The following is a 12,233-nucleotide window of genomic DNA, read 5'->3' on the forward strand; positions in this document are numbered from 1 at the left end:
ATAGCTCAGCAGTATGCCTAGGAGTTTATCTTGTTGAACAGAATGGATTGGCTATGTAGGTCTTTATCAGCCGTCACCTACTATGTTAAAATGAGGGGCATAATCGAACGGCGCCGGCCATCTTCAGGGCCGGCTCTGTGACGGGGCGGAGCCAAATGTATTTTTGAAATACGCTTGGCGCCGGCCAAATCGCTTGCCGGGTTTAGAACAGGATCGCCGGGTTTATATGAGATGGCCGGCTTTGTTTTTCAGCCATAATGGAAACCGGGCCCGGCCATCTCAAACCTGGTGAAATGCAAGGCATTTGGGCGTGGGAGGAGCTAGCATTTGTAGTGCACTGGCCCCCCTCATATGCCAGGACACCAACCGGGCACACTAGGGGGCACTTAAACAATTAAAAAAAAAAAGCAGCTTCCAGGTGCATAGCCCCCCAAATCCCCCCAAAACCCACTCCGCACAATTCTACACCATTATCATAGCCCTAAGGGGTGAAGGGGGGCACCTACAGTGGGTACAGTGGGTTTTGTTTTTTTTTGGAGGGCTCAACATTAACCACCACAAGTGAAACAGGTAGGGGGGTGGGCCTGGGTCCACCTGCCTGAAGTGCACTGCACCCACTAAAAACTGCTCCAGGGACCTGCATACTGCTGTCAAGGAGCTGGGTATGACATTTCAGGCTGGCATACAGGCTGCCAAAAAAGTTTTAGTTTTTTTGGGTGGGTGGGGATTGGTGACCACTGGGGGAGTAAGGGGAGGTGATCCCTGCTTCCCTTTGGTGGCCATCTGGTCAGTTGGGGCACTTTTTTCAGACTTGGTCCTAAAAATAAATGGACCAAGTCCGGCCGGCCGAAATGCTTGCTCAAGCCGGCCATTTTTTTTTTCATTATAAGGTGAAGCCGGCCATCCCGTACCCATGCCCCCCCATCCCGCCTTCGCTACCCTACCAACACGCCCCCTTGAAGGTTGGCTGGCGCCGCAACGAAAAAGCAGTTGGGGCCGGCCAAAATCGGCTTTCAATAATACCGATTTGGCCGGCGATCTCCTGATTTGTGTCGGAAGATCGCCGGCGATCCCTTTCGAAAATGAGCCTGTATGCTACAGAAAGGTACCTGATAGCTCCAGACTCTTACCCGCAGGAATGTTGGGAAACCTTGCCCATAATAACCAACAGCAAAATAGTCCGGGGTGGAACGCAAAACCTTCATGATGTTCTCATAAAGTCTGGCTTCTTGTTGCTGTAAAATAATGGAGACAGACAGTGATTAGTTCAGAGAATTCATTTACATAGTTCACTGATATAGTTTGTGACTCAGTGACTGGTAAAGATGTTAGCATTCTGGCTGATATTCATATGTTCAGAATGAGAGAGAGCTAAAAACATTCAAAGACACATTTATAGGACACAGAGCCAGGAGCTCAAAAGGACTTATGCACTCTGTAGCCTAAGTTCTTTTTTTAATAAAGTCTTCCCTCCCCCTACCCCATGGAAAGCTTAATATTTGACTGTATAAATCATTATACAACCAAAGTTAGCCATTTTAATTTCTGGGTAGGATCTGGGGTGTTCTGAAAATGTACATGGATACTGACAAGTGTAAACCACTCAGATCTGAAAAGTGGGAGGTATATCAAGTTTTAAATAAAGATAAAGATAAAGATAAAGCTCTGAGGATGACATTAAGATCCCATGCTACCAGATATGGTTTGATAGGAGGTTTGGTATGAAATAAACCTTTCATGGATTTATTTATCAAGGGATGAACCAAAACTGACTTGTTATCAACTGCATAATGAAAAGTACTAATGACACTCAAGTATACTCTGAGTTAGTTTTGAGGCCAGAATTGGAAAGATGGAGGAGGTACTCCATAAGGGAAGGAAGAGAGAATCTAGTAGGCTCAAGTGCTCTGGCTGTACTCCAGAGGAAAAATCTTTTCCACTTGAAGCGGTAACATTTCTGCATAGAAGGCTTTCTAGAGGCTAGGAATATTTTAGAAACTGAATCTGGAAGATTTAAGGAAAATAAGTCTATGTTGTCAAGAAACATGCTGTCAGGGCTAGAGAATGGGGGTCTGGATTCAGGTAAAACCCCTCATTCTGTGTTATGAAGGTTGGAAAAGGATTCAAACTCTTTGGACAATAACTCTAGGAGAAGAGGAAACTAAATCTGATGTGGCCAGTAAGGAGCAATGAGGATCATGGTCCCTTAGTCTCGATGCAGCTTGAGAAGTGTTTTCCCAAGAAGAGGCAGTGCGGGAAAGGCATATAGAAGATCTGTTCCCCAATGTAGTAAGAATTTATCTGGGGCTACTTGATTGGGAGCAGAGTGTCTGGAACAGAAGTGGGAAGCTTGATGTTCTGTGGTGAAGTGAAGAGGTCTATCGCTGGGGATCTCCACTGCTAGACGATTCAACGAGCTACAGGCATGCTGAGGGGCTACTTATGAGGCTGAACAACTCTGCTCAGTTTGTCTGCCACAACATTCTGATTACCTGTTAGGTAAATGACTCTTATAGAGATGTTTTGAGAAGCTGCCCAAGTCTATATCTGGAATGCCTGTCAGCTGACGGAATAAGAACCTGGTCCTCCTTGTTTGTTGAGGTAATACATTACAACCTGGTTGTCTGTGCAAATGAGGACTATCTGATTGAGGATGCAGTCTTGGAAAGTTTTGAAGGCATTCCAGACTGTTTGTAATTCCAGGAGATTGATATGATGTTGTTTCTCCTGTAGGGTCCAAGAATCTCTGTATGAAGACCATCAAGATGAGCACCCCAACCCACCATCAGGGCCGCCGAGAGGGGGGGGGACAGGGGGGACAAAATTCCCCGGGCTCGGGCCTCCGGGGGGGGGGGGCCGCCGCTGCAGTCCAGCCCGCCCTCCCTCCCTCCCTCCGTCGCTCCCTGGCATTGAATTTAAGCGCCTCACCTTCGAAAGCACAGCAAGCAGTGGCAGACCACTCCTTCCTTCCGTGTCCCGCCCTCGCCTGACGTAACCTGCGAGGGCGGGACACGGAAGGAAGGAGTGGTCTGCCGCTGCTTGCTGCACTTTCGAAGGTGAGGCGCTTAAGGTCTGTGCAGAGGGCTCGAGGGTGGAGAGAGGGCCCAGTGGTGGGTGGAGGGGGGGGCCCGGTGACCTCGATGGATAGTAGTCAGAGTATCAATATCTATCAGCAAATCTTGAAGAAGAAGTGGCAGTAGGCTGTGACCTGGATAGAGTTTTAATAGTATCTATGGTTTTTAATTAGGTTGGCTACCTCCTTCACTTTATTACCGAATAAATTGTATACCCGACAAGGACATCTGCCAGAAATTCTTGGACTGTAGATCTGAGGTTGGAAACTCTGAGCCAGGAAAGACACTGCATTGCTATTCTTAAGGCGGAGATTGGGTGGCGACGCCGGTAATTGGAAACAAAATGGGAGCTAGGCAGACTTCTAGGGTCTATGCCCTGATCGTGACTGAATAGATAGGGATGGGCTGGAGTGTAAATTTTAAGGGGCTTCGATGTTAGCTTCAAAACTTAGTACAAGAACAGTACTGGACAGACTTCTACAGTCTGTGCCCTGAGAAAGGCAAGGACAAATCAAACTCTGGTATACATATAAAGTATCACATACCATGTAAAATGAGTTTATCTTGTTGGGCAGACTGGATGGACCATACAGGTCTTTATCTGCCATCATTTACTATGTTACTATATGTGAGAAAAAATGTTAAAGGCATCAAAGGCATGCAGTGCCAGATATTTATGACAATCCAGAAGTATCCTATGAAGTTTAAGAAACTCATCAGCTTTTTCAGGAGGAAGGAAGTCTGCATAGGTGAGAGTACTCTGTATTAGAGATTTTAAATAAATTGTGGAATAAAGTTGGTAATCTAAGATGCAATTGGTTAGCATTGAGGCTTGAAATGTTCTTCTTCCCAAAGAGACTAATGGTCTAGCTTCTCTACCAGGAGGATCAGAAGCATGAGACTTCATACTGCGAGTGCACTTCAAAGCGGATTCCACAACTAGGGAATGATGGGGTAACTGTGATTTTTCAAACCTAGTGCATTTGTATGCTGTACATTGTAACAATTTTCTTTGGAGCAACTTGAACTGTTAGAGGACCCTCCCAGTTTTAAACAGAGCATCCCTCATGACTGTATGAAGAGGAGCTGTGATTCCTTCTCTAGGATGAGAGTCATAATCTAGAATATCAAAGAGTTTTCAACAAAGCTCCTCTGCAGTCTCTAATTTGAAAGGTATGGCCTGGGACATCTCTCGGACAAAACCAGGAAATGATATACGAGACTCAGATAGATTACAAATTCAGCAGGACATAAATCACACCTTTGAATCATTGTGGGTTGAAATTCCATGTATAAAAAGGAAAAGGACGGTGATAGGAGTGTACTACCCTCCGCCTCGGCAGGATGAGTAGGTAGACGCAGAAATGATAAAAGAAATCAGAGACGCAAACAAAATGGGCAATGTGATAATAATGGGTGACTTCAATTATCCAAATACAGACTGGGTAAATGTAATATTGGGACACGCTAGAGAGGTACAATTCCTTGATGAAATCAAGGACAGCTTTATAGAGCAGTGGTGCAGGAGCCGACGAGAGAAGGAAAAATTCTAGACTTGGTCCTTAGTGGAGCGCATGAACAGGTGAGGGACGTTATGGTATTGGGGCCGCTTGATAACAGTGATCATAATATGATCAGTTTTGATATCAACCTTGAAGTAACTACACACAGGAAGTCAAATACGTTAGCGTTTAACTTTAAAAAAGGAGACTATGATAAAATGAGAAGAACAGTTAAAAAAAACTTAGGGGGGCAACTGAGAGGGTAAAAACTGTACAATAGGCATGGACGCTGTTCAAAAATACCATCCTGGAGGCCCAGGCCAAACATATTCCGCAAATTAGAAAAGAAAGACGGAAGTCCAAAAGACAGCCGGCGTGGTTGAAAAGTGAGGTGAAGGAAGCTATTAGGGCTAAAAGAAACGCCTTCAGAAAATGGAAGAAGGAACCATCTGAAAATAACAAGAAGCAGCATAGGGAGTGTCAAAGCAAATGCAAGGCGCAGATAAAGAAGGCCGAGGGATTACGAAAAAAAGATAGCATTAGAGGCAAAAAAACATAGCAAAACTTTTTTTCGGTATATTAAAAGCAGGAAGCCGGCAAAAGAATCGGTTGGGCCGCTGGATGACAGAGGGGTAAAAGGGGCGATCAAGGAAGATAAAGATGTAGTGGAGAGATTGAATGAATTCTTTGCTTTGAGGAAGATTTGGGTGGGATACCGGTGTCGGAAATGATATTTCAAGCGGATGAGTCAGAGAAACTTAATGACTTCACGGTAAACCTGGAGGACATAATGGGGCAGTTCAGCAAACTGAAGAGTAGCAAATCTCCTGGACTGGATGGTATTCATCCTAGAGTACTGATAGAACTGAAAAATGAGTTTCCGGAGCTACTGTTAGTGATATGCAATTTATCCTTAAAATCGAGCGTGGTACCGGAAGATTGGAGGGTGGCCAATGTAACGCCGATTTTTTAAAAAGGTTCCAGGGGAGATCCGGGAAATTATAGACTGGTGAGTCTGACGTTGGTGCCGGGGAAAATGGTAGAGGCTATTATCAAAAACAAAATTACAGAGCACATCCAAGGACATGGATTACTGAGACCAAGTCAGCATGGCTTTTGTGTGGGGAAATCTTGTCTGACCAATTTACTTCAATTCTTTGAAGGAGTAAACAAACATGTGGACAAAGGGGAGCTGGTTGATATTGTGTATCTGGATTTTCAAAAGGCGTTTGACAAGGTACCTCATGAAAGGCTACAGAGGAAATTGGAGGGTCATGGGATAGGAGGAAATGTCCTATTGTGGATTAAAAACTGGTTGAAGGATAGGAAACAGAGAGTGGGGTTAAATGGTCAGTATTCACAATGGAGAAGGGTAGTTAGTGGGGTCCCTCAGGGGTCTGTGCTAGGACCGCTGCTTTTTAATATATTTATAAATGATTTAGAGATGGGAGTAACTAGCGAGGTAATTAAATTTGCTGATGACACAAAGTTATTCAAAGTCGTTAACTCGTGACAGGATTGTGAAAAATTACAGAAGGACCTTACGAGACTGGGAGAGTGGGCGACTAAATGGCAGATGACGTTTAATGAGAGCAAGTGCAAGGTGATGCATGTGGGAAAAAAGAACCCGAATTATAGCTACGTCATGCAAGGTTCCACGTTAGGAGTTACGGACCAAGAAAGGGATCTGGGTGTCGTCGTCGATAATACACTGAAACCTTCTGCTCAGTGTGCTGCTGCAGCTAGGAAAGCGAATAGAATGTTGGGTATTATTAGGAAAGGTATGGAAAACAGGTGTGAGGATGTTATAATGCCGTGGTGCGACCGCACCTTGAGTATTGTGTTCAATTCTGGTAGCCGCATCTCAAGAAAGATATAGTAGAATTGGAAAAGGTGCAGTGAAGGGCGACTAAAATGATAGCAGGGATGGGACGACTTCCCTATGAAGAAAGACTAAGGAGGCTAGGGCTTTTCAGCTTGGAGAAGAGGCGGCTGAGGGGAGCCATGATAGAGGTATATAAAATAATGAGTGGAGTGGAACAGGTGGATGTGAAGTGTCTGTTCACTCTTTCCAAAAATACTAGGACTAGGGGGCATATGATGAAACTGCAGTGTAGTAAATTTAAAACAAATTGGAGAAAATGTTTCTTCACCCAACGCATAATTAAACTCTGGAGTTCGTTGCCAGAGAGCATGGTGACGGCGATTAGCTTAGCAGAGTTTAAAAAGGGGTTAGACGGTTTCCTAAAGAACAAGTCCATAAACAACTACTAAATGGACTTGGGAAAAATCCACAATTCCAGGAATAACATGTATAGAATGTTTGTACGTTTGGGAAGCTCGCCAGGTTCCCTTGGCCTGGATTGGCCGCTGTCGTGGACAGGATGCTGGGCTCAATGGACCCTTGGTCTTTTCCCAGTGTGGCATTACTTATGTACTTATGAGACTTACATTGTTCAGGTGGTGGAGAAGGGTCAGATGAAATGCCAAAGGACTCCTAGCTGACAGGTCCTGTGGGTCCTGCTTCATCTCCCAGGAGAGATCTGAGTCTGACTCTTCAAAGTACTCCTCTTGGGAAGTATGTGGAAGAGTGCATCAACTAAAGCATCGGTTCTGCGTGGAAGAACGTCAAGGCAGATGTGTCTCCACTGTTGGAGAGAGTTTCTCTGCCAATGTTGATGCATGTGTCGGTCAGGTTCATGGTGCCCCTCAGGGTCAACGCTGAGACAGTGTTCAGGATCTCTCCCATGGTTGTCTGTCCAATGTATCCATGGGCTGGGCTCAGGCTGGGGCAAGCACCCTGTAAGCCTGAAGAGACTGCGTATGCAGTAGCTCTGAGAGCTCCTATTTGAGCACAGCCCAGATTTCCTCCTGTAGAGTAGGTGCTGGTACAAACTCGGAAATTGGCATGGAGGCAGCCTGAGTCATAGCTTGAGCAGGTATAGGAGATCTCAAAGACCTCAATGGTTGCAGAGAAAAAGAGCGGTCACTGCAGCATGGATGCTTCCTGTGCATCAAGGATATTCATGCAGGGGAGGTGTCTGCACTGTGCCTGGAAGGAGAACAGTAGTGATGTTTTTTTAGGTTTTTTATGCTGCAGGTCCCTCAACGTATTCGGTATTGATGATGAAGAAGTTGAGTCCTTATGCGACTGCAGCACTGAGTCCGACGCCGGACATTTTCGATGCTGCTTCGGAGTGCTCGATGTTGATGCCATCACTGCAAGTCCTTCGTCCGGTGCCAAATTTCCTGCCATGCTCGATACCGATGCCGATGCAGAACCAAAATGGTTGTCACACTGGATTGTGTGGGCTTTAAGTGTCCTTGTTTTCATGTGCAGACAGAGGGTCCACTGTATGTCCTGGGGCTCCAGACCCAATCACTGAACACACCAGTTATTATGAGTCTATGCCTGAGATGGTCCTATTGCATCAAGTACACTTTTTAAAGCCACTCAGCACCCTCAATGACATAGAGGGAAAAATGGCTGATGCAAGGTCAAAAGGCTCAATGGCCCAGGGAGCTCGAGTAATTTTGAACCTGAAATAGGTCGATGCCCTTAGAGGCCCCAAAGATTGAAAATGGAAAAATTGAAAAATAAACAATAGTCCCCTCCGAAGGGCACCACCTTGTAGTGGTGGAGGGGCTTCTGTGTTTCAATGACTCAGAGGGCTATGCTGAAGGGTTACCCATATCAGACAGGCCTGTGAGGAGAAACCAGACATAGAGTGTCCCAAACTGGGAGAGTGGTAAGATGGTGACCTGAAGTTCGTATGCCCAATGGCCCAGCTGCCCTCTGAAGTTTCGTATTCTTTACATAAATTTCCTCTCTGCAATTGCAGTTACCTTAACTGAGAGGAAGGGGACAACCAGCGGTCAGCCGCCAATGGCCAGCGTTTTGTCCCCTGAGCAGCAAGTGTGGGACCGCTGTGCGACGAACTGCCCACAGATGAAAGGGTTGGCGAGTCCTTTGATTAGTGCCGGTGAAGGAGCGTCGATGCTCTTGGACCTGGAAAAAACAACTCCATCGCTCCCGAATTATTCAACCTACCATGTCCAAAGGAGTGGAGGAGTGAGTTAGAGGCATGTGCTGAAATGGAGGACGTTTACAGCAGAACCCGAATCAACGGAACCACTCCTAAACACCTAAGAGAAATCAACTTGGAGTTTTTGGCTCCCGTGGAGGTTACTTTGAATAGCATTTGGAAGGCGCTTTGGGACCTAACGGTGGCAGTAAATAATTTTGTTTCAGATATAATTTTATTAGAGAGTTACATGGATAATTTAACTGAACCCTTTGAGAGTGAAAAATTGATATAACAAATGATTCCACACGAGGAAGAAGTGGTTATGATTTTGAAAATGATAATAGACCAGAAATTTTGAATAATAAAATGAATATTATTATAGATGATTAATATCGAGATTATTGTTTTTCCCAGAGTTCCGGGTATGACTCCTAAAGATTTCCTCAGAAATATTTCCTCAATTATTACTTTAAAAGGAGTGAAGCCTGTGAAAACTGGGATTACTTTAATCAGTGGGATTTGAATTAGAGACTTAAGTATATGTATTGTTAAATAACTTCTGGTTTTTAAAAGAGAAAGAATGTAATTAGATGTATTATTTCTAACTAATATTGGACAATAAGTATGTTTTCAATGAAATGATTTGACTGTACATCGTATTGGCCTTGAAGAAGCCAACCAGATGATCAATGTGGAATAATGAATTAGATGAGTAATATCTGGGGATAATCAGGTTAATACCACTTTTTTTTTCTGTTTACTGTTTAATTGATCTCCTTGTCTTGTTTCACTCTCCCTATTTAGCGGTCTAAGGAAGAGAATAGAATTACCTGACTGAAATAATTCCTATATATTACTTTCTCTGTATTTCCGGCAAGTTGTTTTATCGCTTGTAAAAATTTAAATGGTTATAAATAAAAAATTTAAAAAAAAACCCAATAGTGTCCACACTGTGCTCCATGGATGATGTCAATCACGTGAGAATATTATGCCTGCTTGTCCTCAGAGAATTTAGTATTTAAACACGTATGTGCACACACACTCTTGTAAACGCTGGTATTCAAATTACTTATGTGCATTATTGTTGCCTAAATCTTGGTGTCATACTTATAAAATTCTACCTTACTGTATAGAGATTTTCAAACAATGGAGGCACACAGACCCACCAACACATGCAGACATACAAACACACATACATATACCATGGAGCCCTCACCAGGGTTTGACTGAGCAGCTGATAATCAAAGATCTCACTCTCATATTGTTCTGCCAGCTCCTTGCATAGAATAATGGCCTCTTCCCACATCTGTAGAAAATGAGAGCAAAGTGCAAGATTAGAGAAAACCATGGGTATCAGAAACAGGATGATTGGGGCTGATAAATGAAAAATGCCTATAGAATAGTAGGTGGAGGTGGAAGAGCACATGCTGGTCTAAAAGAGTTATTTCACACTTAACAATAATACTCTGTTTATCAAAGCTGTGATACCAATACAGGAATTATGGAGTCAAAAATCAGAGCAATTAACTGGGCAAGAAAGGCTCCTGCCCAGCTAAATTGCGTTGGCTGGCCCAAATGGTAATATTCAGCAGCATGCAACCAGATTGTGACACTGAATGTAAGCTCTGGCCACCAGGGCATTGTCAGGTTAGGAGACAGAGTTGGGTGGAGCCAGGACTTACCTGTAATCCATCATTACTCAGCAGTAGAACCTAGATAGCTATCTGGTTAACTTGGGCTAGCACTGAATAAGCAGGGAGCCTCAACCATGTTTTGCCCCTGTGTATGTCCCATTTGCAAACACACAGACTATGATTTGCATGTATTTACAGAAAAGCACTTAGGCAGAATATTGGCACATAAGCGCATATATGCTAATATCTAAATATTTATGCAAATAAAGGAGGGAATTCAATAAATGGTGCCGAAACTTGGCGCTGAAAAACTTCAGCACTAAGCATTGTTATAAAGGGCCTTATATAGAATACCAGGTAGCGCAGATCCCACGCCTAACTTTTGGGAGCTGGTCTTACGCCTACTGAAAACTGGTGTAAATGCCAATGCCCAAGTTAGGCGTAGTTAGGCAGTACTCTGTAATTCCACATGTGACTTTCCAGAATACCACCCCCTAGTGTGCCAATGACCACACCCCCTTTTGAGATATGCGCCATGGGAATTAGGTGCCGTACCTTACATAACGGTGCACATTGAGATGAATGTGCAAATTTTAATGAGTGCCAATTAACATCAATAATTCATTGTTAGCCCCCAGCTATTGATGGTTCAGAACTCATTATCCAATTTATTTATGCATGCATCTTGGAAGCATGCCCAAAGGTGGGCATGCAACTTTGGGCACCATATACAGAATCTGGGAGAAAAAGTGTGTCAAATGTTAGCATTAATGCTATAAAACTGTCCCCTTTGTGTTCATTCAAATTAATATTAATGAACCAATTTGCATGCAACACAATTCATTAATTGTTTTCCCACCTTAAAGGGATATTTTTAGTGATAACGGCAATGCAAATGCATGCACACATGGATTTAATGTGTGTTAACTGCAAAATTAACACACTGATGCATCTTAGTCAACAGAGGCCTACAAGGAAATAAAACACCTACAAACAGGACATAAGGGATATCTTTTTATTAGACTTAACATTTTTGTGATTAGCTTTCAAGTGCTGTAGTCCCTTCATCAGGTTAGTGCAAGAAGAGGAAAGCATTATAATATTGGAATACTCAAGTGAGGTTTAGGTTGGATGAAATGAACAAACTCTTAACCCAAACTAAAATATACTTGTATATTCAGACAAAATCATCTCAAAGTATTGAGATCACCACTTAACCTTTTACTCTGATTGGTTTCTTTCTATGCCTGTCTGCTTAATTTTAATTTTATCATGTCATCCTATTCTCTATGTAACACCAACTTAACTTTTACTCTGGAATGGCAAATACCATAACAGTAATCTAACAAATACTGGAGAATTCAAGCTCTCAATAAAATATTCCAACCTAATAAGTGGAGCTTGATATAAAGTAAAAGTAAGTTTGGAGGTGTTCCGTTAAGGCATGAAAAAAACTTCAACCTTTACAGAATTTATCTACCAAATGGAACCTCAAACCTCCAAACAAGGGACCGTACCAAAGTACTAATACCACCTTGTATACACAGGAGTAGATTACTATCATAGGTTCCTACTAAGAGGAAAGAAGAGAAAAAAAGCCCAAACGCAAAAACTCATTTTAAATGAGAAAACCGTGTGGGATGAAAAACTCTCCTCTCCTCTTATAAAAAACTATATTAAAGGAACACCACAACCAAACTTACCTAAACTACCCCCAACCCGGAACCAGGCTACCTATAAGGAAACCCTCAAGGGAAAAGAGCCCCAAGGAACCAACTCGAGTGCACAAGCCGTAAGGGAAAACCCAAACCTACCCACTCTATTAGAAAACTTGGTAACCCCCCGATAGCCACACATCAAAATAAAGAAAGTTGTACTTAACTTGGTCCCAACACGAAAACTTCAAATGGAACCTGCGTAATAGTTGTGTTAAGTGTGCTGGCAATTGATGATCTATAGTCCCCCAAGGGCTCCGGAGCCTTGTAAAAAATGCTT

General features: G+C 43.3%; 1 protein-coding gene across 1 annotated transcript in view; it reads right to left on the minus strand.

Moving 5' to 3' along the window:
* LOC115461208 (dedicator of cytokinesis protein 2-like) overlaps window positions 1–12,233 on the minus strand; it is a 1,592,043-nt gene that overhangs the window by 130,850 nt on the left and 1,448,960 nt on the right. Inside the window, 2 exon segments of the mRNA XM_030190877.1 lie at window positions 1,131–1,235; window positions 9,821–9,910. Coding sequence (XP_030046737.1) covers window positions 1,131–1,235; window positions 9,821–9,910 — 195 coding nt within the window.

Source organism: Microcaecilia unicolor, chromosome 2 (genome assembly GCF_901765095.1).
Source record: "Microcaecilia unicolor chromosome 2, aMicUni1.1, whole genome shotgun sequence".
Taxonomy (NCBI): Eukaryota; Metazoa; Chordata; class Amphibia; order Gymnophiona; family Siphonopidae; genus Microcaecilia; species Microcaecilia unicolor.